The sequence below is a fragment of the Leopardus geoffroyi genome, chromosome C1 (assembly GCF_018350155.1).
Source record: "Leopardus geoffroyi isolate Oge1 chromosome C1, O.geoffroyi_Oge1_pat1.0, whole genome shotgun sequence".
Lineage (NCBI taxonomy): Eukaryota > Metazoa > Chordata > Mammalia > Carnivora > Felidae > Leopardus > Leopardus geoffroyi.
The window spans coordinates 70641096-70665611 of NC_059328.1; the positions used below are offsets into that span (position 1 = coordinate 70641096).

The following is a 24516-nucleotide window of genomic DNA, read 5'->3' on the forward strand; positions in this document are numbered from 1 at the left end:
TATACAAAAAATGAAGTCGCATATCCATTTTTAATTCTAATGGGAACTATGATTGTACAGAAAAATCCTAAAATGTACTTCTTTTTTACTCTGTGTATTTTTGCAGCTTAAAAACAACATTATTTTTTATGATTTGGAAAACTACCTATTTTAACTGGACAATATTTATTAAAATTCAGTTTTTAAATGGAACTTAACAAAATTCACCTCCCATAGATTTGTTTGGTGATGAAAGGAGTAGTGGAGGCATACTGAACAACAAAAATTAAACTAAAGGCATCTTCCCAACTTATCAGGCTGATGGATAAATCTGAAACATCCTTATTGGAGCAAAAAGTTTATTACCATTTTTTGGATGCTTTTACTTGGCTTTTGAAAGCAAAAGTATATAAACCAAATAATCTCATTTCCATGTAGGTTATTTCTGTCACCTTCAGGTTTGTGGCTGTTGTCCTTGTTTGGTCCTTCAAAGGTAAAGACTGTGCAAATTAAAAGTCTTTTGTAGATAATAGCGGGTATGAATTTTTGGTCTTTAGCTTTTTCTCTAGCTATAAAAATGAAAAGAGACTTTCAATTGCAAACTGCATTGTGGCATTACTTTATATTAAACTCACAGGGTGTAGAAATGTAAACAAGTACCTGGAGTTACTCCAATCAGTACCAGGGCCTGACAGTGATCCTCTTGTGTCAGTTGCATACTTGTAAACCACTAGCAGGCACTGTTTACAAAGCTCAACCAGGCGCTGGCAACATTGGAGCTGCAAAGGAGTCACCACCTCCGGGCTTTTACTGAAAATACTCTCCCAAGAGGATCTGTGGGCATGGAAACAGACATGACCTCATGTGGCTGTTAAAAAAGGCAACCAGCCTTATCACTTACCTAGCAACAAACCAATAAGGAAAAGCAGAAGTGGCCTCAGAACATGTGAAGTGACTGCAGGTGGTTGAAAGGTATAAAATAAATATATATTTGAAAATTAATCTTTATATTAAAAAACACAACATAGAATTCATATGCTATTTGTCTCTGAAGACTTTACTGATACCAACTGTGGGTAGCTATCAGCATGGCTTCCCAACACCTCCTAAAAATTTCCATTACTCTATATTAAAGTATATGTAAAATATCGAGCTTATTTCTCAAAAGTTAGGTATTCTAAAACTTTAAGCTTTCTAAAGTCCTTGTTATCTTTACCTTTATATTAATAATAATCCCAAGATCTGAGGAGTTAAGATGGTGGAATAGTAAGGGGACCCTATACTTGTCTCTTCCCTTGAACATAGTTAGACCAACATCAAACCATTCTGAACACCTAGGAAGTAGATCTGAGGATTAACAGAACAATCTGCATAATTTGAGATACAGAGGAAGGCAGAGGAAGTTACTTGGTGCAGACAGGTGAACTGGGGGAGAGAAAAGCTGCGGTGCTGCAGAGCGGAGGGAGCTATTTTCATGGAGAGGAGAAAGACAGAGGTGGCTGCAGCGAGAGAGCAGCACTTGGGTTTGCATAAGAAAACACTCCCCCTGAAAGCAGCTAGAGAGAAAGAGTGAAAACACACACAGGGGACTGCACAAGAAAATGGTTTCCCAAAACCACTGGAGGGGGGAAGGAGAGGGTTTTCAATACTGCCAGTTTTTTTTATAAACAGCTGAGCACAGAGTCTGAAGTTTCAGAGGTCAGACTCTGGTGTTGTCCGGGCCCCAGGAGAAGGCAACTGGCCTGAGGATCCCCTAGGTCCCATAGGGAGAAATGGTTCCTCTGTTTGGAGTACATTTGGTAGAGGTGATACAACCTCTCTGTGGGTAAAAGACAAGGTGGGCACCATCAAGCTGCCACCGATATAGGAAGAAAGATGCCAGTTGAGGCCAGCAAATCCTGGAGCCAGCTGTGTGTTGTGATTTACCATAAACTCTGAGTACTGCCACTGCACGGTGGCATGACCATTTCCTGGGACAAGCCGGCCACAGGGCAGTGAGATCCTCCCCCATAAGATCACTGAGGGTCTGAACTGTAAAGGTCTCTGAAGTGTGGGGTTTTGAAACACAGCTGTGCCTGAGATAAAACTCTGGAGAGAGGCACTGTTTGATAGGTGGACAGCTCAGACACAGACAGGGGTAAGGCAGGGAGCTGATGGAAGCAGTGGACACAGGAAGGGTGGCTGATCATGCATCTGTGAGGGCACAAACTTCCCTCCCTGGAGACTAGAGAGTGGGGTGAAGCCATTTATCATTATTAGCCCACCAACACTGATCCACCCCAATGAGCTAAACAGTGCCTCCAAGTGGAGAATAGAGCCATTACACAAAGGCCCCCTTGTGCCCTCCAGGCACATCTCCATTAGGACAAGTTGGCCTGAGAATCTGAGCAGCAGACCCCTCTCCCAGAAGCCCAGCACAAATCCTTTCCCTGAGTTTAGCCTACCATAGACTACTGCAAAGTTTCAGCTCTAGGGGAAACCTGATCCAGTTTCATTTGGTTTTTTTGTTTGTTAGTTGGCTCATTTTGTTGTTGGTGCCTCTGTTTTTGTTGTGTTTTTCTTCTCTTTTGTTTCTTGGATACAGAATGGACACTTTATTTATTTATTTTTTTTAATTTTTTTTTTTCAACGTTTATTTATTTTTGGGACAGAGAGAGACAGAGCATGAATGGGGGAGGTGCAGAGAGAGAGGGAGACACAGAATCGGAAACAGGCTCCAGGCTCCGAGCCATCAGCCCAGAGCCCGACGCGGGGCTCGAACTCACGGACCGCGAGATCGTGACCTGGCTGAAGTCGGACGCTTAACCGACTGCGCCACCCAGGCGCCCCATATTTTTTTTTTTTAATTTTTAATTTTTTTCTCTCTTCTTTTTTCTTTTCACTTTTTCCTATCAAGCTTCTCTTAACTAGCAGACCAAAATACACCTAGGATCTAGCTTCCTTTATTTGATTTTTAAAAATTTTTAAACTTTTATTCCATTCTATTATTATTGTTGTTGTTGTTTTCTTCCTCCAAAATGACAAGATGGAGAAAGTCACCTCAAAAGAAAGAACAGAAGGAAATGATGGCCAGGGATTTAATCAATGCAGATATAAGTAAGATGTCTGAACTAGAATTTAAAACAATGATTATAAGGATACTAGCTGAGCTTGAAAAAAGCATTGAAGACACCAGAGAATCTCTTTCTGCAGAGACAAAAGAACTAAATTCTAGTCAGGCTGAAATTAAAAATGTTATCACTGAGATGCCAACCCAGTGGAAGACATAAAAACGAGGATGGATAAGGCAGAGAAGCAAATAAGCGATAAAGAAGATAAAAATTATGGAAAATAATGAAGCTGAAAAGAAGAGGGAAACAAAGGCTAGGGATCACAAAGGCAGACTTAGGAAACTCAACAATTTATTAAAACATAATAACATTTGTATCATAGGAGTCCCAGAAGATGAAGAGAAAGAAAAAGGGAAAGAAGGTTTATTTGAGCAAATTATAGCTGAAAAGTTCCCTAATCTGGGAAAGGACACAGACATCAAAATCCAAGAAGCACAGAGAACTCCCATTAAATTGAAAAAAAGTTAGCCATCACCAAGCTATATAGTCAAATTCACAAAATAAACAGACAAGGAAAGAATCCTGAAAGCAGCAAGGGAAAAAAAGTCCTTGACCTACAAGTCCTTAACCTGAAAACAGATCAGGTTAACAGCAGATCTGTCCATAGAAACCTGGCAGGCCAGAAAGAAGTGGCAAGATATATCCAATGTGCCAAATGGAAAAAATATACACTAAAGAATACACTATCCAGCAAGGCTGTCATCCAAAACAGAAGGAGAGATAAAGAGTTTTCTAGACAAACAAAAACTAAAGGAGTTTGTGACCATTAAACCAGCCCTACGAGAAATTTTAAGAGGGACTCTGAGGGGGAGTGAGGGGAAGACCAAAAGCACAGAGATTAGAAAGGACCAGAGAGCGTCACCAGGTAACACAATGGCACTCAATTCATATCTTTCAACTAACACTCTGAATATAAATGAACTAAATGCTCTAATCCAAACACATAAGGTATCAGAATGGATAAAAAATGAGATCCACCTATATGCTGCATACAAGAGCATTTTAGAGCTAAAGACACATGCAGATTGAAAGTGAGGGGATGAAGAACCATCTATCATGCTCCTGGATGTCCAAAGAAAGGCAAAATAGCCATACTTAATCAGACAAGCTCGATTTTAAAACAAAGACTGTAATAAGAAATGAAGAAGGGCATTATATCATAATGGCCCTATCCATCAAGGAGATCTGACAATTGTAAATATTTATGCCCCCGACTTGGAAGAACCAAATATATAAATCAGTTAATGATGAAAATAAGGAAAGTCATTGATAACATACCATAATTATAAGAGACTTTAATACCCCACTTACAACAATGGACAGATCACCTCACCAAAGCAGAAAATCGACAAGGAAACAATGGCTTTGAATGACACAATGGACCAGATGGACTTACCAGATACATTCAGAACATTTCATACTAAAGCAGCAGAATACACATTCTTCTCCAGTGCACATGAAACACTGTCCAGAATAGATCACATAGTGGGTCACAAATCAGCCCTCAACAGATACAAAAAGACGGAGATCATACCATGCATATTTTCAGATCACAATGCTATGAAACTTGAAATCAACCACAAGAAAAAATTTGGAAAGCCCTCAAATACATGGAAGTTAAAGAACATTCTAAAAAGAATGAATGGGTTAACCAGGAAATTAAAGAAGAAATATAAAAATACAAATGAAAATGAAAACATGGCAGTCCAAATCTTTTGGGATACAGCAAAGACAGTCTTAAGAGAAGAGTACACTGTAATTCAGGCCTATCTAAGAAGCAAGAAAGGTCCCAAATACACAACCTAACCTTACACCTAAAGGAGCTAGAAAAAGAACAGCAAATAAAGCCTAAAGCCAGCAGAAGAAGGGATATTTAATAAAGATTAGAGCAGAAATAAATGATATAGAAACAAACAAAAACAGTAGAACAAATCAATGAAACTAAAAGCTAGTTTTTTTAAAGAGTAAACAAAATTGATAAACCCCTAGTCAGACTTATCAAAAACTAAAGAGAGAGGAACCAAATAGATAAAATCATGAATGCAAGAGGAACCAATGCCACAGAAATACAAACAATTGTAAGAGAATATTATGAAAAATTATATGTAAACAAACTGGGCAATCTGGAAGAAATGGACAAATTCCTAGAAACACACTACCAAAACTGAAACAGGAAGAAACAGAAAATTTGAACAGGTCCATAACTGGCAAATAATTTGAATCAGTAAATCAACAAGAGGGGCGCCTGGGTGGCTCTAGTCAGTTGAGTGTCCGACTTTGGCTCAGGCCATGATCTCGCACTCCATGAGTTCAGGCCCCTCATCGGGCTCTGTGCTGACAACTCAGAGCCTGGAGCCTGCTTTGAATTCTGGGTCTCCCTCTCTCTCTACCCCTCCCCCACTCATGCTCTCTCTCTCTCTCTCTCTCTCTCACTCTCTCTCTCTATCAAAAATAAATAAACATTAAAAAGAATTTTTTTTTTTTTTTTTAAATCTCCCAACGAGAGTCCTGGGGGAGGACTGGGGAATTCTACCAGACATTTAATGAAGAGGAAATATATGTTCTTCTCAAACTTTTCCAAAAAATAGAAATGGAAAGAAATCTTCCAAACTCATTCTACAAAGCTAGCATTATCTTGAATGCAAAATCAGACAAAGACCCCACTAAAAAGGGGAATTACCGGCCAATATCCCTGAAGAACATGGATGCAAAAATTCCCAACAAAATATTAGCAAATCAAATTCAATAGTACATTAAAAGAATTATTCACCATGATCAAGGGGGATTTATTCATGGGCTGTATGGCTGGTTCAATATTCACAAATCAATCAATGTGATATACCACATTAATAAAAGAAATGATAAGAACCACACGATCCTGTCAATAGATGCAGAAAAAGCATTTGACAAAATACAGCATCCATTCTTGATAAAAACCCTCAATAAATTAGGGATAGATGGAACATAATTCAACATCATAAAGGCCATATACAAAAGAACCACCGCTAATATCATTGTCAACGGGGAAAAACTGAGAGTCTTTTCCCTATGGTCAGGAACAAGTATGTCCACTCTCATCGTTACTATTTAACACAGTACTGGCATCACACAACAAAAAGAAATAAAAGCAACCAAATAAGCAAGGAAGAAGTCAAACTTTCACTATTTGCAGACAACATGATACTCTATGCAGAAAACCTGAAAGTTCAACTGCAGAAAAAAGTGCTGGAACGAAAACAAGAATTCAGTAAAGTTGCAGGATATAAAATCAACGTGAATAAATCTGTTACATTTTTATACACCAATAACAAAGCAGCAGAAAAAGAAATCAAGGAATTGATCCCATTTGTAATTGCACCAAAAACAATAGATACCTAGGAATATATCTAACTAAAGAGATAAAAGATCTATACTCTGAAAACCACAGAACACACATAAAAGAAATTGAAGAAGACACAAAAAAATGGAAAAGCATTCCATAGTCATGGATTGGAAGAACAAATATTGTTAAAATGTCTATACTACCCAAAGCAATCTACCCATTAAAAAATTTTTTTTTTTTTAGTGTTTATTTGTCATTGGGAGACAGAGAGAGACAGAGCATGAGCATGAAAGGGGCAGAGAGAGGGCGAGACACAGAATCCAAAGCAGGCTCCAGGCTCTGAGCTGTCAGCACAGAGCCCGACATGGAGCTCGAACCCATAAACCCCGAGATCATAACCTGAGCCTAAGTCAGATGCTTAACCGACTGAGCCACCCAGGCACCCATCAATCTACCCATTTAATGCAATCCCTATCAGAATACCACCAGCATTTTTCACTGAGTTGGAACAAACAGTCCTAAAATTTGTATGGAACCAGAAAAGACCCCAAATAACCAAATGTTGAAAACAACCAAAAAACAAAAAACTTGAGGAATCACAATTCTGAATTTCAAGCTATATTACAAAGCTGCAGTCATCAAGACAATATGGTACTGGTACAAAAACAGACACATAGATCAATGGAACAGAACAGAAACTATATGGTCAACTAATCTTTGACAAAGTTGGACAGAATATCCAATGGAAAAAAAGACGGTCTTTTCAACAAATGGTGTCGGGAAAACTGGACGACAACATGCAGAAGAATGAAACTGTACCACTTTCTCACACCATACACAAAAATAAATTCAAAATGGAAGAAAGACCTAAATGTGAGTCAGGAAACCATCAAAGTCCTAGAGGAGAAAACAGGCAACAACCTCTTTGACCTCGGCTGCAGCAACTTCTTACTAGACAGGTTGCTGAAGGCAAGGGAAACAACAACAAACACAAACTACTTGAGTCTTCAAGGTAAAAAGCTTTTGCACAGTGAAAGAAACAATCAACAAAATTAAAAGACAGCCCAAAGAATGGGGGAAGATATTTGCAAACAAAATATCTGATAAAGGGTTAGTATCCAAAATCTATAAAGAACTTATCAAACTCAACACCCAAAAAACAAATAACCCAGTTAAGAAATGGGCAGAAGACATGAATAGACACTTTCTCAAAGAAGACATCCAGATGACTAACAGACACATGAAAAGATACTCAAGATCACTCATCATCAGGGAAACACAAATCAAAACCATGATGATATACCACCTCACATCTGTTAGAATGGCTAAAATTAACAACACAAGAAACTACAGGTGTGGGAAAGGATGCAGAGAAAGGGGAATCCTCTTGCAGTGCTGGTGGGAATGCAAACTTGTGCAGCCACTCTGGAGAGTAGTATGGAGATTCTTCAAGAAACTAAAAATAGAACTACCTTAGGATCCAGCAATTGCACTATTAGGTACTTTCCCAGAGGATACAAAAATACATATTTAAAGGGGTACATGCACTCCAATGTTGATAGCAGCATGATCAACAATAGCCAAACTATGGAGAGTCCAAATGTCCATCAATTGATGAACTGAGGAATGGATAAAGAAGATGTGATATATATATATATATATATACATATATATATATATATATATACACATACATATATGTATATGGAATATTACATATACATACATATATATAATGGAATATTACTCAGATATCAAAATGAAAGAAATCTTGCTATTGGCAATGACATGGATAGAGCTAGAATGTATTATGCTAAGTGAAATAAGTCAATCAGAGAAAGACAAATTTCATTCATATGTGGAATTTAAGAGACAAAACAGATGAACATATGAGAAGGGGAGGTGGGGAAGAGAAGAGAGGGAAACAAACCACAAGAGATTTTTAATGACAGAGAACAAACTATGTGTTGATGGGGGGAAGTGGGTGGGGCATGGGCTAGAAAGGTGATGGGTACTAAGGAGAGCACTTGTGATGAGCACTGGGTGTTGTATGTAAGTGATGAATCACTGAATTCTACTCCTGAAACCAATATTGCACTGTATGCTAACTAAAATTTATTTTTTTTTAAAAAGGGGGAAAAAATAAAAGATGAAAAAATAGAAAAAAATAATGATCCCACAAAAGAATTTAAAATTTGCTGTGATTTCATTTGTGGTCTCTGTGCTAGGAACATGTAAATTAACCCTTTGACTATGACCACTCCTTTCAAAACCCTTTCAGATGTAATTATATATGATAGAAATATCATTATTTCTGAAATATCAATTTCTGAAATATCAATTATATATGATAGAAATATATATTTCTAGAGCACAGTTTCTCTATTCTAGAAGTAATGGTATCTCAATGAATACTGCCTGACTGAAATCTGAAACATAGTGTTCTTCCTCCTTTCATGCACTCAACTTATCCCAAAGCAGGTAGTAGTACACACTTTCTTGGTAAACTTAATGTGTGTGTGTGTGTGTGTGTGTGTGTGTGTGTGTGTGTCTATGCACACGCAGGTACACAAATATATATAAATATACTTACAATTCTAAATTTACCATGATGATCCCAATCAGGAAACACCTCATCACCCACCCCACCACCACAGAGAGAGAGACACACAGAGAGAGAGAAAGAGATTTATTTCCTTAGTGTAAATGAAACTCTTTTTAAGCCTCAAGGGGAAAGTTTTATTTGAGACTTGGTAATGGTTCAGGTCTCGTTTTACATAAACCAACTCGCTTAACCCTCAGAGAAAGAAAACAGTAGATTTTCAGAAAGAAAAAAATATTAAGGAAAATATTTTTCTGAAGAAATTTACTTCCCAGTGGGAAATTCAAAGACTCCATTTTCAATTTTCTGTGGATATTTGATATCTTCGGAATTTTCAAAAATGCTTTAAAAACTCAGAAAGGCATTTTTTTAGCAGAAAGGCTACTTTTTATTTTTTGGGGAGAAATGTGGTCCTAAAAAGATAGCATGTCATCAGTGAATGACAGGTTTTCTTAAAAGGAATGAGATTCAAATGAATAGACTGAAAGGAATAAATTTTCTTCCATATTCTGAGATGTTCAGGACTAAATATAATACTGTTTTTATTATTTTAAGAAAGTTATTGCATTCAAGAAGCAGTAATGTGCTAGCTAAATTAACTTTTAAAATAAGTTTTAATTTATTACTAAATATAAGAAAAACTAGATATAACACATACATGTTTGTATATACCCATATATACCTGTGTGTGTGTGTGTGTGTGTGCAATTGACTTAACCTAATTTGATCAAGAAAAATATTGGAGAATACCAATTAATTAGAGAATGTGTTTATAATTAATATGTCTTAATTTCAAAGTCCTACATGTTTAGGCCCAGATAAATAAAATTTCATATAAATACAAATACATTCAGGAAAACATCCTGTGTTACGACTGTCTGCTTAGGACTTTTCTCTCCACTGAAATTCTGAGTATTGCTACATCCTCTTCTCTTAATTTGGATATATTTTTATTTTGATCCTTTGGAGCCATTTGATTAGATCCACTATCAAGTTACACACATCATGGCAATTTTTCTTTTCCTGATTTGGAGTATAGAGAGGTAAGAAAAGAACAAATAAAATGGAAGCAAGGTAAAAAGAGCTTTTTCTATAACACTCGAATTTGATGGAACAGTCTGAATATTATATAAGTTATAATATCACCAGCTCTGGCTTCTCAATCTCTCATTCTTCCTTAAATATTTAAAATAAATATGTGGATCAAAGTCTTTTACCAATTTTTGTTGTGTATGTTCACCACCACAGGCCAAAGACCACATTCTACTCTATTAATTCATATTTAAGTGTCAGCGCACCAGTGTTCATAAAGAAAAAAAGAAAATGGGTAGGAATTGCTTCATTTGGTACTAGGCTAACTTTCTCTGCACAAAGGAAACCTATCTTTCAAACCGAGTATGTTAGAACTATGTCCCCCACCTTCTATCCACTACACCTGGCATATAGAGGCATATAGAAATAAGAAGGTGAAAGGATGTAAAAATAAGTTATAATACCAGTTCCTTTTTAAAGAACCCAAGGTCTTATCTGCCTTTTTTCTGTATCTAACTTCCGAAAAACAGAAGAGCCAAAATCCATAAATTGAGAAAGAAAAATTAACTGGTTAAAAATTTGTTTGGTACTCCCTAATGCTCAGAGATACATAACAGGAAACAACTTTAAACAACCATTTTTAGTAATATAACAATAAGATACAGAATACTGAATACTTCTGGCAATAAAGGGGAGGTATTAATGAAATCCAGAGACTTGAAAAGCCTCTAATTATCCAGCAATCCAATATTTTTCACCAACTTTCTCATCAAAATATTTAATAAAGTAGTTATCTAAAAAGTAAAACTGATTCATCTTTTTTCTCCTTCTCTAATAGAAGTCGGAATGGATGACTGAGTGGACCAAAGTTAAGTAGCAGAAAGGAGAAAGGAAAATAAAAACAAAACAAAACAAAAACTGGCCTATACCAACGGAATAAACAGCAACAATTGAGCTGAAAAGTACTAACAACAACACATTCAATTGAAAGTGATATGAGAACAGGAAGATTCATGTCATTTTTAGTCTATATGTTATGCATATATTTTTAAGTAGGCATATAATTCAGCCTGAAAGCAGACTGCTTAGAATACTCCTTATCATTTCTTCTTGCCTGAAGATTCTAAGAGAAAAAGCTTTTCCATGAAAAACTTCCACTAGAAAATGCCTTTGGCTAACAGGTCCAAACAGATTCTCTTTCTTTGGGGTATACAGATCATAGTTTTGAGTGGAGAAAAGGCTTTTCCAAACAATACATTTCTTCTCCCATACCTCCCCCTGCCTCCTCTTTTTTGTTTTACCTGGAAAACTATTCTTCCTCTTCCTACAAGTCTCAGCTGAAATGTTACATCCTTTGGCTACCTTTCATGAGCTCTCAGACCTGAGTTTGAGTCCACAGTACCAAGACTTCCTCTATCCCAGCAAAACATGGCAGATAATTTTATTCATGAAAATTCTAAGAGCTATTCCCCTACAGAGAACACATTCAGAATGTGGGGCATCATGTGATAACAAGAGAAGGTTCCATGTAACAACAAGGGTCACTGAGCATGGGCTTTAGCAGCCTGGAAAAGTAAGAAAGAGGGATAAGGGTGTTTTCTATTTGGTGCATCAGTAAAACTTCTGGGCCAACTCTAGGGAAACCTGCCACAAAGGTTCCTACGATATTCTTTGATGTGTCTGGATGTGGACAGGGAGTGGTTTATTTATTTTGCTTTGTTATTGGGGTGTTGATGGGCAGAGGAAAGAATCAAGGTGGCCCAGACTTATTTGAATTATATTTTTCCAAGATTTTACACCTAACTGTGAATGACAGTTGTGCTTTTATTAAAATCATTCTCTTAGAACTGAGTTTAGAGTAGATTTTTGCCTTGACTATTGGGCTGTTAGGCCAAACGTTAAAGGAGTATGCATTGACTAAACATGACTCAAAGGATTACTAACACTACTCTGGGTCTAACCTGTGAATCAAACACAATGCTGTGTGACTTCATGAAATTGAGGAAGCCTAAGAAACCCATTGGTAAGGCTGCAAAATAAAACCCAGTGTTAAACTCACCTCTACAAACCGCCAAAATTTTAAAGAAATGGATGGAGTATGGAGGTCAAATTGGGCTCAAAGCTACTCCTGCTCTATTTGCCCAGATGTGGTGGGGCTGGGGATCTGACTAAGGCTATGGGACTTGCAATCAAGCAAGTCTGGCAACCACTGGGAATGCTGCTTTGAAGGGAATCAGTGAAAAACACAGCTAGGAGCTTGGGCTCTTGTCTCAGACAACCTGGGTTTAAATCCATGCTCACCTAGTTACTATAAGAACCTGGATAAACTACATGCTCTCTCTATGCGTTAATTTCCTCATCTATACAATGAGAATAACAATAATAATTTACTCAAAACACTAAAGTGGCAACTATAAGACTATTTAATATGTAAAACAACGTCAGGCTTTTAGTAAGTCTTCAATAAATGTTGTTAACTCTCATCATCAATACCAATAATAATAGATACCACCAGAGAAATTTAAGGGGAGTATTGTGCAAAACACAAGAGAAAAAGATTCTGAATCAATTAATATTTTACCAAACTAGTTCAGGGAAGAGGAGCCCTAGAGGCAAAGAAGAACCACTTGATGGGCATCTTTAGGGTCTGGAGTTGGAGATTATCTCATGAACTCAAAGCTACCAGCACTAGTTTCAGTAGCAGACTGTCTGACTGTTTTCCCTGGTGAAAAATAGCTGGGATTCATATGTAGCATTCCAACCAATGGATCAACAAACAGAAAAAAAACAAAAACAAAAACATTCCAACTGTGAGTCTAGATTGAGAGAACTTCTACAAAGAGGCAACAACTAACAGGCCATAGAGCATAGTTCAAATATTCCCCTTAACTCTCTGAGGAAATAATTTATAGCCAAGATTACTCTCAGGTTTTACCCAAACCCAGAGCACCTTAGAAAGTCTTCCTGTTGTGAATGGCTACTGAGGAGATAGTAGTGAGAGTAAGTCTGCAAATGATATGAATGAATCAGTACTAGATGACCAGAATATTTAAATGGAGGACATTCAGACATCATTTCAGACTACAATAGGCTGTTATGATTTTACCAAAAAGGAAGTACAGGCTGGGTCTTTACATGGAATTTAAATAATGCAAAGGGAATTGGAGGGATAGGGTTGTGGAAAGCAGCCCGGTCAGACACTTAAGGACACCAAAAGCTCCGATGAAGAAAAGAAAACATTTTAAAGGTATTTGAAAATAACGAGCTTGTTTTTCTGGCACAAGCTTTAAGTGGAAAAGTAATGACAAAGAGGACTAGAGAAATAAGAAAGAATCAGCATATTAGAGAGTGTTGTGTCTCTAGATAAAAACTCTAGACTTTAATGATAAATGAGGGAACTCACTACAGATTTTAGGAAATGACCCCTGACAGTAGGATGGATATGGGAAACAAAAAACTAGAGGCAAAAATGTCTAGAAATCTACTAATCTTACCTAGCGTTTCTATAAATGGCTAGAACACTTTATGTCTCTTTTATAATCATTACTTTTTTATATCTCTTCTTTTGTCTACTAGAGGCAACAAAGCTTATTGGTTAAGACCATAAATTCTTGGGCCAGGTTCCTTGAGGCCAAATCCCAGTTGCACTAGGTCCTTAGCACCTATCTGTGCCTCAGTTTCCTTGTCTATAAAATGGTGATAAATCATAGAACCTGTTATGAGGATTAAATCACTCATTATACATAAAGTGTTTAGAACAATGCCTGGCATACAGTAAGTAGTATAGCTTTAGCTATTATCATTTTTAAGAGTCTTGCGGGGATCTGTGGGGAATTCAACTCTGTATCTCCAAAAGTATTCAACACGGTAATAAGTACTTAACAATAGCTAAGAACAATGAAAAAGAAAGTAGCCCCATGGGAATGTGACAGAAAAACTAACAGGATTTAGTAAACAATGGAAGATGCAGAAGCCCCTAAAATATCAAACCTGCATAACAAAGGGATTAAGGGAAGGCCAGAAAGGTAGCCCTTTCTAATTGAAAAAGAGGTAGGGAATGTTTGATTTTAAATTATCTTAAGGCTAAAGAAACAATGAATCACAATAGCTTTGGCAGGACTGAAATTTTGGAGAGGGACGGTAGCCATATTTTGGAAGTCTGTTGTACGAAGGAAAGAGCAGAAGAACATTAAGAATATTGATTCGTAATTGAGATTTTTCATTAAGACTACTTTCTTTCCATTGAATTCAATTTAGTTAGGTGTTATGTTCATATTCATTATCTCATCTAAATCAGTTCAACTGCTATAAACTACAGCTGAGTACAAAAAAAATTATATGCAGTAAAAAATATCCATATTTTAAGAGATCATTATGGAAATTCAACCATTTTATTGGCCTTCCTCTAACCAAATAATAAAATGTTAAAAGTAACAATAATAAAAGATAATTTAGAACTTACCCTGAATCACAGAAACAGTTCCACAGTCCTTGACCATGACTCCAGAGTAAGCGATTAAAAACCCTATTGAAAATCCGATATAAATTTACTTCCTCGACATCAGGTACCTTCCAGATGCGTGGAAGAATTGTACGGATACTTGTTTTTACTATGTCCAAAACCTAGTGGAAAAACCAAAGTTATTTCAAAATCTAAGTGTGTAAGTGTGTGTCTAAAATTCTAAGATGAATATATGTAATTCAAGCATAAATACACACACACACACACACACACACACACACACACTAATTCATTAAACAACAGCATAGAGTAAAAATCCCATGCATTTATGTAAGTTTGGTGTATGCCACAGGTGGCAAATCAGACCATTGGAGTAAGAAGAGATTAAGTTTGAAGTTAAAATTTAAGTTAAATGCAAATTAAATCAATAAATGGAGATTGAAAAATAGTAAGCTTTACTTAAAAAATAAAGCTGAATCCTCATTCACTCGATTTAAGAAATCAGCTCTAGAGGGATTAGAGTCTTAAGTTTAAAAAATAAACCATTACGAAAGAATTAAATCATGTCATCTGTAGCAACATGGCTGGAACTGGAAGGTATTATACCGAGTGAAATAAGTCAGTCAGAGAAGGACAGATATCATATGTTTTCACTCATTTGTGGATCTTGAGAAACTTAACAGAAGACCATGGGGGAAGGGAAGGGGAAAATATAGTTACAAACAGAGAGGGAGGGAGGCAAACCATAATAAACTCTTAAATACAGAGAACAACCTGAGGGTGGAAGGGGGTGGGAGAGAGGGGGGAAAATGGGTGATGGGCATTGAGGAGGGCACTTTTTGGGATGAGCACTAGGTGTTGTATGTAGGCGATGAACCAGGGAATCTATCCCAAAAAACAAGAGCATATTTTACACACTGTATGTTAGCCAATTTGACAATAAATTATATTAAAAATAAAATAAAATAAAATAAATTTAAAAAATAAAAATAAAATAAAAATAAACCACTAAATATCTTAGTGAAAAGCATTGGTGAATATCTTTTAGTCCTTAGGTTAAAAAAAGATTACTTTAACTCACAAAAAAGTGTGGGTCATAAAAGGATAATAGATTGATTATATTAAAATTAAGAACTTCTGGCCATCAAAAAATACATTCAAGAAAATAAAGGATCAAGTTACAAACTGGGAAAATAGATTTAAAATATATACCTCCAACAAAAGATTAATATCAGAAATACATAATGAATGCCTAACAAATTGTTAACATAAACACCACCAACTTAGAAAAAAATGCACAAAAATACATGGACTGGAATTTCACAAAAGAGGGAATAAATTTGCCCAATAAACATAAGAAACAAAAATTAAAACCATAAGATATCTCTTCATGTCCATTTAACTGACAAAAATTCAAAGTCTGACAATACCAAGTGCTGGAGAAACAGGGACGTGCAGGGTCTCTTAGACACTTTTGGTGGGAGTAGCAATTGGTGCTGTCACTCAAAAATGGCTTGGCATTATCTCCTAAAGTTAAAAATTCATATACCCTATAACCCAGCAACGTTGGTCCTAAGAGAAATCCTCTCAGAGGTTAAAAACAAGAGGCATGTACAAGAATGTTCTAACAGCTGTTCACAATTGCAAACAGCTGGGAACATCCTAATTGTCCTTCAATGGGAGACTGAACAAATAAACTGATACCCTCATTCCAGTGAACTATTATACAATAATCAAAATGAGTGAAATACAACAACACGCAAAACACTGAGCATCCTAGTAATATAATAGTACATTTTTAAAAATGCAAACCTGGGATTATAATATACAGTATGAAACCCCTTTAATAGAAGTAAAAACAACTAATATTAAAAATACTTATGGGGAATAAAGATAGACAAATAAGAATTTATAAAGAAAGAAAGTAAAGAAGTAATAAATCATGAATTCAAGAAAATGGCTCCCTGAGATATGGGGAGGATGTCCAGGGGAATGGAGTAGAGTCATGTGATTGAATAACAGGTCACTGCCAGGAACATAAGTTTTGTTTTAGATGTGGGGGTCACAAACGGGACAGTGACCTTACAAACACTAAATAAAAGCAGGTCATATACAGACCATTAATGAGAGAGTATCATGAAATAGGAACTATGATTAATCTAATTCTGGACAACTGAAATCCTAGAGGTTCTAAAAAAATTTGTAAACCCAAAAATTGACTTTGCCCAGTTCACATCTATTTAATAATTACACAATGAAGTATTTCCAATGAAAAGTCTTAAAAAAAAATAGGAAGCACCAACAAATACAGTTATTCAAACAGTTATTCAAGACTTTTACTTTTTATTTTATTTATCTAATTGAAGGAACTGCCTGGAAGTATGTGAGTGAGTGGTGAGAAGAGAAAGAAGCTTGCAAACATCAAGGCTGAAGGAAGACAGATTTCCCTCAATTGGCACAAATGTAGAGAGAACTGGAGGCAGATAGAGGAAGAATTTAATTTGCCTGTCTTTAAAACAACCATATTTAAAGAAGTGATGCTAGTTCTCTCTGAGAAGGCAAATGTAGAATAAATATCTGTTTAAAATCAATTTAGTAAAAAACTTTCAAAACACTTTAGAGAAGAAGGTCGACTCCAACTTCTCATGATGAATTGTGTGAGCCTCATGCCTTCCCTTCCTGTTCATCATGAAGTGGAAACAGTATTTGCAACTCCCACTGCAGGTTAAGGGTATGTCAAATGAAGGGGCAGCGAATAAGGAGAGAGAATGCAATCTGTAATAAAGTCGCCTGGGGAATAAATTGTCCTGGAAAAGCTCGTTATTACAGATAACAAATGCTTAATAATTAAGAAGTATTTTTTTAAAATTTTAATATGAATTATTCACAATAATACTGATATGTGTGTTGATTAATACCTTTTATTTTTTACAATTTTCATTTAAGCTATTAGTTTCACTCATATGTATATTTTTTAATGTTATTTATTTTTGAGAGAGCAAGCAGGGGAGGAGCAGAAAGAGGAGACAGAGAATCTGAAGTGGACTCCACACTGACAGCAGAGAGACCGTTGTGAGCTCAAACTCACGAACACAAGATCACGACCGGAGCTGAAGTCAGACACTTAACCAACTGAGCCACCCAGGCACCCCAAACTCTATATTTTTTTAATGTAGAAAGCAGTACTCATGACTGATGTGATGGAAGAATCCACACTAGCAGTAAATGATAAATTTCAGTAAATTTTCCTTTCTACTTTCTATGTATTAGTGAGTAATAACAGGCCAAAAGTCATAACACAGGACAAATTTAAAAAGCAGCCATGCTAACGTTAATTTCATATTCTATTAATAAATAGCTATTCAACTTTAAAGCATTTGAGATTATAAGTTATTTGTTTATTTCTTTTTTAATACATTTTATGGTAAAATGCACACAACGCATAGGAACCAAAGAGAAGAGCCTGCCTGCTCTATACTAAGCACTATACTAGGTGCATTATTTAGTGGAGACCCTCTTGGCCACTGCTCTGTACATGTTTTAGTCTTAGTTTAGAGGGAATTTTAAAACCATGATCATCTAATATCCTAGCCCACACATGACTGAAGGCAACTTCAGAAAGCAGCTAGGGAATTAGGGGTGGTGAATGCTTGTGCTCTACTCCTAATGTTTCCTCCAAAATGGAGAGATGAATACATTTGCTAGGCCTCTTGCACCCCATCAAGTATCTCTGCCTGAATGATTTCCCAGAATCATGAGACTAGCATGGTCTAGGCAACCCAGGAACTTGCTCCTTCTTTTCCTGAGCAGCCCACTGGGAACATACATTCTACTGTGCTTCTCTTTGCCCTATTTTTATTTTATTTTATTTTATTTTATTTTATTTTATTTTATTTTATTTTATCTTATTTTATTTTAATGTTTATTTACTTATTTTGGGAGAGAGATAAAGGGCGAGTGGGGGAGGGGCAGAGAGAGAGAGAAACAGAGAATCCCAAACAGGCTCTGCGATGTCAGTGCAGAGCCTGATGCGGGGCTCAAACCCACGACCCGTGGGATCATGACCTGAGCTGAAATCAAGAATCGACTGAGCCACCCAGGTGTCCCTGCCCTCAATTTTAAAGGAGGCAAGCTCTCTGCTCTTGGAGAAAGGAGGGGGTTAGGGAGACTTGTAATTTGGAGGGCACGAGGGCATGTAAACCGAGGGGACAAGTACCTGAATCCCTTCATCTTCCCTCTGAGCCTTCATATGCACTCTTTCCTCAGCTTGGAACAGTCTTCCTTATCTATTCACCTGGCGAACCTACTCAGGGACAACTTTACCTGCCATTAAACTATGATCCCTTAATCCCTGGTTCCTCCTCTATTAATAACTACCTTGCTTTATTTTAATTTCCTGTTCCATTAATACAGACTGTTAATCCATATAAAGGGAGGCATTATGCCCATCTTGGTAAAAAACGTATCATGTCCTCAAGACTGAAGATAGGTCTAGCACTCAATAGGTGTTTATCTTAGTGAAACTGTTCCTTGCATCAAAGTGAAACCTATGCAGACATGGTAAAAATCAGAGCTCACACTTTTTGAGAGCTTCCTATAGACCTCACTGTGAACCAGGGACTGTTCTAAACACTTTTACATAGAACAATTCACTTAATCCTCAGAACAAAAACATAAAGTAGGTACAAATTGATCCACAATCCTTTTCCAAAAAATCACGAGGCTAGATTCCATAATCATAAATATTTCTATTTCTGCAGGAAAATATATGAATATTCAAACCAAGACATGAGACAAAAATAACACATACCTTCCTGTCAAGTCATTGTCATCAAATGAATTCAAGTAGGTTAAGTTTTGCTGCCTAACGGTTATGAAAATTTTTCATTTATTTTTTTGTTTATTTATTTTGAGAGGGGGTGCCAGTGGGGAAGGGGCAGAGAGAGGGAGAAAGAGAATCCCAAGTGGGCTCCTCTCAGTGTGGAGCCGGATGCGGGGTTCAGTCTCAACAATTGCAAGACCATGACCTGAGCCAGTATCAAAAGTTGGAGCCTAACTGACTGAGCCACCCAGGCACCCTGGACATTTTTTTGTTCTGAGAACACTTCTGGATCTCATTTTATGGATGAGAAAACTCTGGCATGGAGCAGGTAAATAACTTCACCAAGATTACACAGCTAGTAAATGGACAGTTCTGTAGCCAGAACTTCTGGGGAAGCACTACCCAACACTGCCTCACAACTAATTTGATCTGCCCAGGTGTGAACAGCAAACTCTACAAGAGAATCAAATTGTTACTTCTTAGATTCAGATTTGCCTCTAATCAAGTGATACTTGGGAAAATGGGTTGGGTTACTGTACATAAAGAAGGCTGCCCAGGCACGCCCTCTATCAGGGCCATGGTGAAGGGTCTAGTCTGCTTAAGAGGCTCACAGATGGCAAGACAGTGACTGCACCTTTAGCAAAACATCCACTGAATAATCTTAGGAAGGCAGAGGGCAGACAGGCAAGAAATCAGACTGGAAAGAAGTAAATTAGTGCCAGTTCTATCTGCAATGCTATTTTGGATATCTGGGTGTTTTGGTGTTAGAACAAAATGGTAGATGAATGATTTGTGAAACACAAAAACAAATGGTCAGCAAGTTGCCCTTTGTGTTTATCTGTGGACTCAAGTGAGGCTAAGTTATAGAATACAGGTATGCATTTCCTGACATTGTGACTTTTAAAAGCACCCCGATCTAACATTAAGCTCTCCAAGGGAAAAAATAAATAGGAGATTCAGTCAATGAAAACATTAATAAAATGAAAAGATTTGTCTTTTCCATATGAAATATAGCACATTGAAGGCATAGAGCACACAAATTCATATTTTGCAAGAACATACAGATGTTGAATGACAAACTGCTCCATATGGCTGAACAGTTGGTTCTAAATTAAAATAATGGCATGAGGTGAGGGAGGTTTAGAAATAACATTAAAATCACTACATGCCGTACTAATGATGCATGCAGCAGCCATGGCTATGGGGGAAAGGCACTTTTGCTGATGCAACACGAACAGCTCCGTGCAGCATCTATGTCGGCTCAAATGAAAAAGAGATGGGAAATAATAACATCAAAATGCACAAAGCAGCAGCTACAGTAGGTATTAAAAAGAAATTGCTATGTAGAGAAGAAATACTTGACAAACAAGGATCTCAGAACCCCCAAATAAATGCAAATATGGTCTAACCTTAATATCACTACTTATTTCTCTTCATCCTCCAATCTTAGGTTTATGCCTAGGTATCACGTCAGAGAATAAGCTTCTCAGCAAATCTGGCATTCTTCACAGCCCGCCAGCACTGCAGTATTTTCATACTTCTCATATATTCCTTACAAATTATAGAAAGCAGCTGCATTCTTGGCAGAAAGCTGTATTATGCAAGTGTGGAGTTACCACAACATGATATTAAATAAGATTAGCTGTTTCCATTTTCACCTGGTGAGGATTCTGTTCAGTATTTAATTCCCTCATTCTTGACCTTTAACGCTTACATCCAATAAGGAAAATTTGAAATAAGGCACGTGAAAGAGTTTGTGTATGAGGATTCTAATCTTACAGTTTTATAACATTTTAATGAGCAACCAGCAAATGCTTTGATCCTGGAACAGAAAAAGTGAGATACACATTTCAACAACGGTCTATAAATAGAATTAAGAGCTTTAAATTATGCATTCCACAGCGAATACAGTGCTTGGGACATGATAGTCCCTCAATTAACATTGTTGAATGCATGTTAGAATGAGCAAGTAACTAAATGAATGAATGAACAACTCTCAAAATCCCCAGTAGTGCCTAGCACAGTAATCGTACAAAATGGCAACCAATAAATGTTTGTCAAATTAAATTGCATGACATGCAGCCTTTGTGGCAGCCATGGAGACGTGCCATTTGGGTCAAGTTGCTTCCAAGAGTGAGTTAGCCTCCCCATTCAGGATCCACTGCATCATTCAAGCTTATGCTCTCCTCTGACTGTCCCCAACCAAATGGTTGGGCATGGCTGGGACACCTGAGAGGCGTCATTTCTGCCTAGCAGGCAGTGCTTGTTCTGCCTCCCCACCAGTGCTACAAGGCTTTCTGAGAACTTCACTAGTCTCAGGTTCTTCCTCCCAACCCTCTTGCCTTCCATTCACAGCTGTCAGACCTATACTGCAGTCTGAAGGCCCGTCCTATCTACTTGAACTTTCTTACCCTTTTATCTTTCTTGTGAGTTTTCTCTTATGAATCTCTTTCACTTCTAACTCTGTCTTATGTCTGCTCCCCAGGAGACTGAAAGGACACAGCCTTCCAATGATCACTATCATCCCAGCCCAAAGAAGCACAGAGCTGATTACTCCACATCTAGATGTAAATTAGTTAAGTGCATGACCTTATGAATAAGTAACGTTTTATAATATCTAATTCTACGTTCAACAGCTGACCCACATTCTAGGTTTCTTTTTGTTTTCTTGGATGCAGTTTTTGGCTTTGAAAAGCAATAGCACAGGTTTCAAACAGATGGTCAAATAAATGGGTAATATATTACAACCCAACAGACAATTTTTTATACCTCATTTCCACATACTCTACATAAAATAATTCTACATCTGAAGAACTGAACTCTTAGTAGTCTCGCTGTATCTGCAGTTCCACCTTCCACAGTTTCAGTTACCCGAGGCCAATCACTGTCCGGAAGCAAATGATACTCCTTCGGACGTAGTCTCAGAAGGTCAATGGTAGCCTAACGTTGCGTCACGATAACTACGGCATTCACCTCACTTTATCTCATCATGTTGGCATTTTATCATCTCACGTCATCACAAGAAGAAGGGTGAGTACAGTATAATATGATATTTTGAGAGAGAGAGAAACCATATTTATACAACTTTTATTATAACATATTGTTATAATTATTCTATTTCATTATTAGTTATTGTTGTTAATCCCCTACTGTGCCTAGTTTATAAATTCAACTTTACCAGTGGTATGTATATATGTATGAGAAACAACAGAATATCTACAGGATACAGTACTATCCCCATTTTCAGGCATCCACTAGGGGACTCGGAATCCCCCGCGAATAAGGGGGAAGCACTGTTAAATAAAACACATTGGAGAAACAGCCTGGTATGACGATCCTTAGTAGGAAAACAAAATCAGCCTGCATTTTATACCTCCTAAGGCAGAACACCCTCTCGCATGATGTCTCATTTCTTCACAAAAACCCTCCAAATCTTAAGGTTAAAAATCTCAGAAATTCTGAAAAGTTACCTGCCCCAAGTAAAGGACAGAGGCAGTATTTAACTCAAATCCACATGACTACAAGTCCAGTACCTCTTTCCACTATCTAATATTGCCCCTTATCAACATATAAAGCTTATTTTTTTTTCAATGTACCTTTCAACTCATTATTATACTGGCTTTCTTGTTGCAAGAAAAAAAATATTTCAGTCATTCTCTTATCTCACTTTACCTCTTGATTTCATTTGAAACAAAACAAGATTGGGAAGAGGTAGAGACAAAGTATTTATATATTATAATATATACATATACATATATACAACTAGAGCAGACAAACATATTTAAGTTTGTCCCAATGATTATTTTATAATATATCTCTGTACTTATCCTATCTGGGCTAAATTTTAAGTACTTCACTTCATTCATTCTAATGCTATTGATTAAATGAACAAAACATAAAAACAACAACAAAAAAAATCCCAATTAAAAACTCTGTATTTATGTCTCTTAGAGCTCAAGACCTCCACCGTTGGCTGGCCTTAAGATTTGCATTCATGGTATGTGTATTTTTTATGCTTATTTTGTGGGCATGGGTGAAAGAACACATACATTTGGCAGGGTACATTTTACAAAAAGGAGAAATTTTACAAAAATTCATTTCCTTATTATCCCAATAATTCCTCATGGGTGACAGCTCCTCAGTGGCCCTGGCAGTGAGGGGGAGAGTGTCATCACATGACAAATGCTGCTGAGAGCTGCCTTCTGTTTCTTTTCCCAGGAGCACTTCACCTTTCATGATGTATCTGAGAAATTAGAGTTTGTTTTGGAAAAACAGTGTGTTAAAAAAAAGGGTTGAGGGAAGAGAAAGAAACGCAGTGATCATGACATTACCACGAAAAATTGTTGCAAACAAGTTGTAGATGTGTAAATTCTGGCCTTTTCCTTTCCATCATAGCCTAGGCCTACTATTCCTGAGCCATCTTTCAGGGCCTCCTTGAAAGCAGGCCACGTGGCAGGATAAACTTGCTCTAGCTAAGATCAGCCCTTTCTGTTCTCTTAGAGTCAATATTCAGCTACAGATTCTTCTGCCAAAAACACAAGTATTAAATTACCTTCTGCAGAACTTCTGTAACTGCTTGGGTAGTGTAAGCTATGGGACTGTAACACGTTGTGCATTGAAGATGGGACGTCTTACTACTTTTTACAAGCATAGAGGACACAGAGTACCTTTGGTTTATGCCAGAATGGAAGAAGCCACCAAAGGGCTCAAAGAAAGGATACCTAGGTATGTTAAGTTGTATTAAAAAATTCTGTCCCCTCACACTGGCGCTTCCACTCCTGTAACATGACAGTGTATGACAAACATGGACATGTGGCTACACATCTGGGAAATGAAGGAAAGGGCTACACAAACACAACTCACTCCAAATATTCTTAGAGGACATCAGTACAGGAGAAGTAGATGTACTGGCAAAAGTACTTGCAAGTAAATTTACAAGCAATTGTTTAATTTTACTCAAAATTTATAAACCAAATTGAACATAACAATCCTAAAACGTGAAATAGTTTTCTTCCAGTTCACAAAAGTCATTACTATTCACACACATCCTCTGATCATCCTCTACAATGTTTATCAGACCTTCTCAAATCACACGTGAAAAAACAGAATGGCGTCCTCATTTGTAGCTGCTGTTCAAATAAACACACATCGGGGCGCCTGGGTGGCTCAGTCGGTTGAGCGTCCGAC

General features: G+C 37.0%; 1 protein-coding gene across 5 annotated transcripts in view; it reads right to left on the reverse strand.

Annotated features, from left to right (window-relative positions):
* Positions 1-24516, reverse strand: part of TTLL7 (tubulin tyrosine ligase like 7) — a 145096-nt gene that overhangs the window by 14941 nt on the left and 105639 nt on the right. For 4 of the 5 annotated variants that reach the window (XR_006712414.1, XM_045478035.1, XM_045478038.1 and 1 more), the window contains exons 19-20: positions 14508-14668; positions 640-813 (exon numbers count right to left, since the gene is read on the reverse strand). Coding sequence is in view for 3 of the 5 variants with exons in the window: in XM_045478035.1 (XP_045333991.1) it covers positions 640-813; positions 14508-14668 (335 nt within the window). In the remaining 2 variants the exon portion in view is untranslated. Of the gene's footprint in view, positions 1-345; positions 549-639; positions 814-14507; positions 14669-24516 lie in introns of all 5 variants that reach the window. The other variant, XR_006712415.1, reaches the window with a different exon arrangement.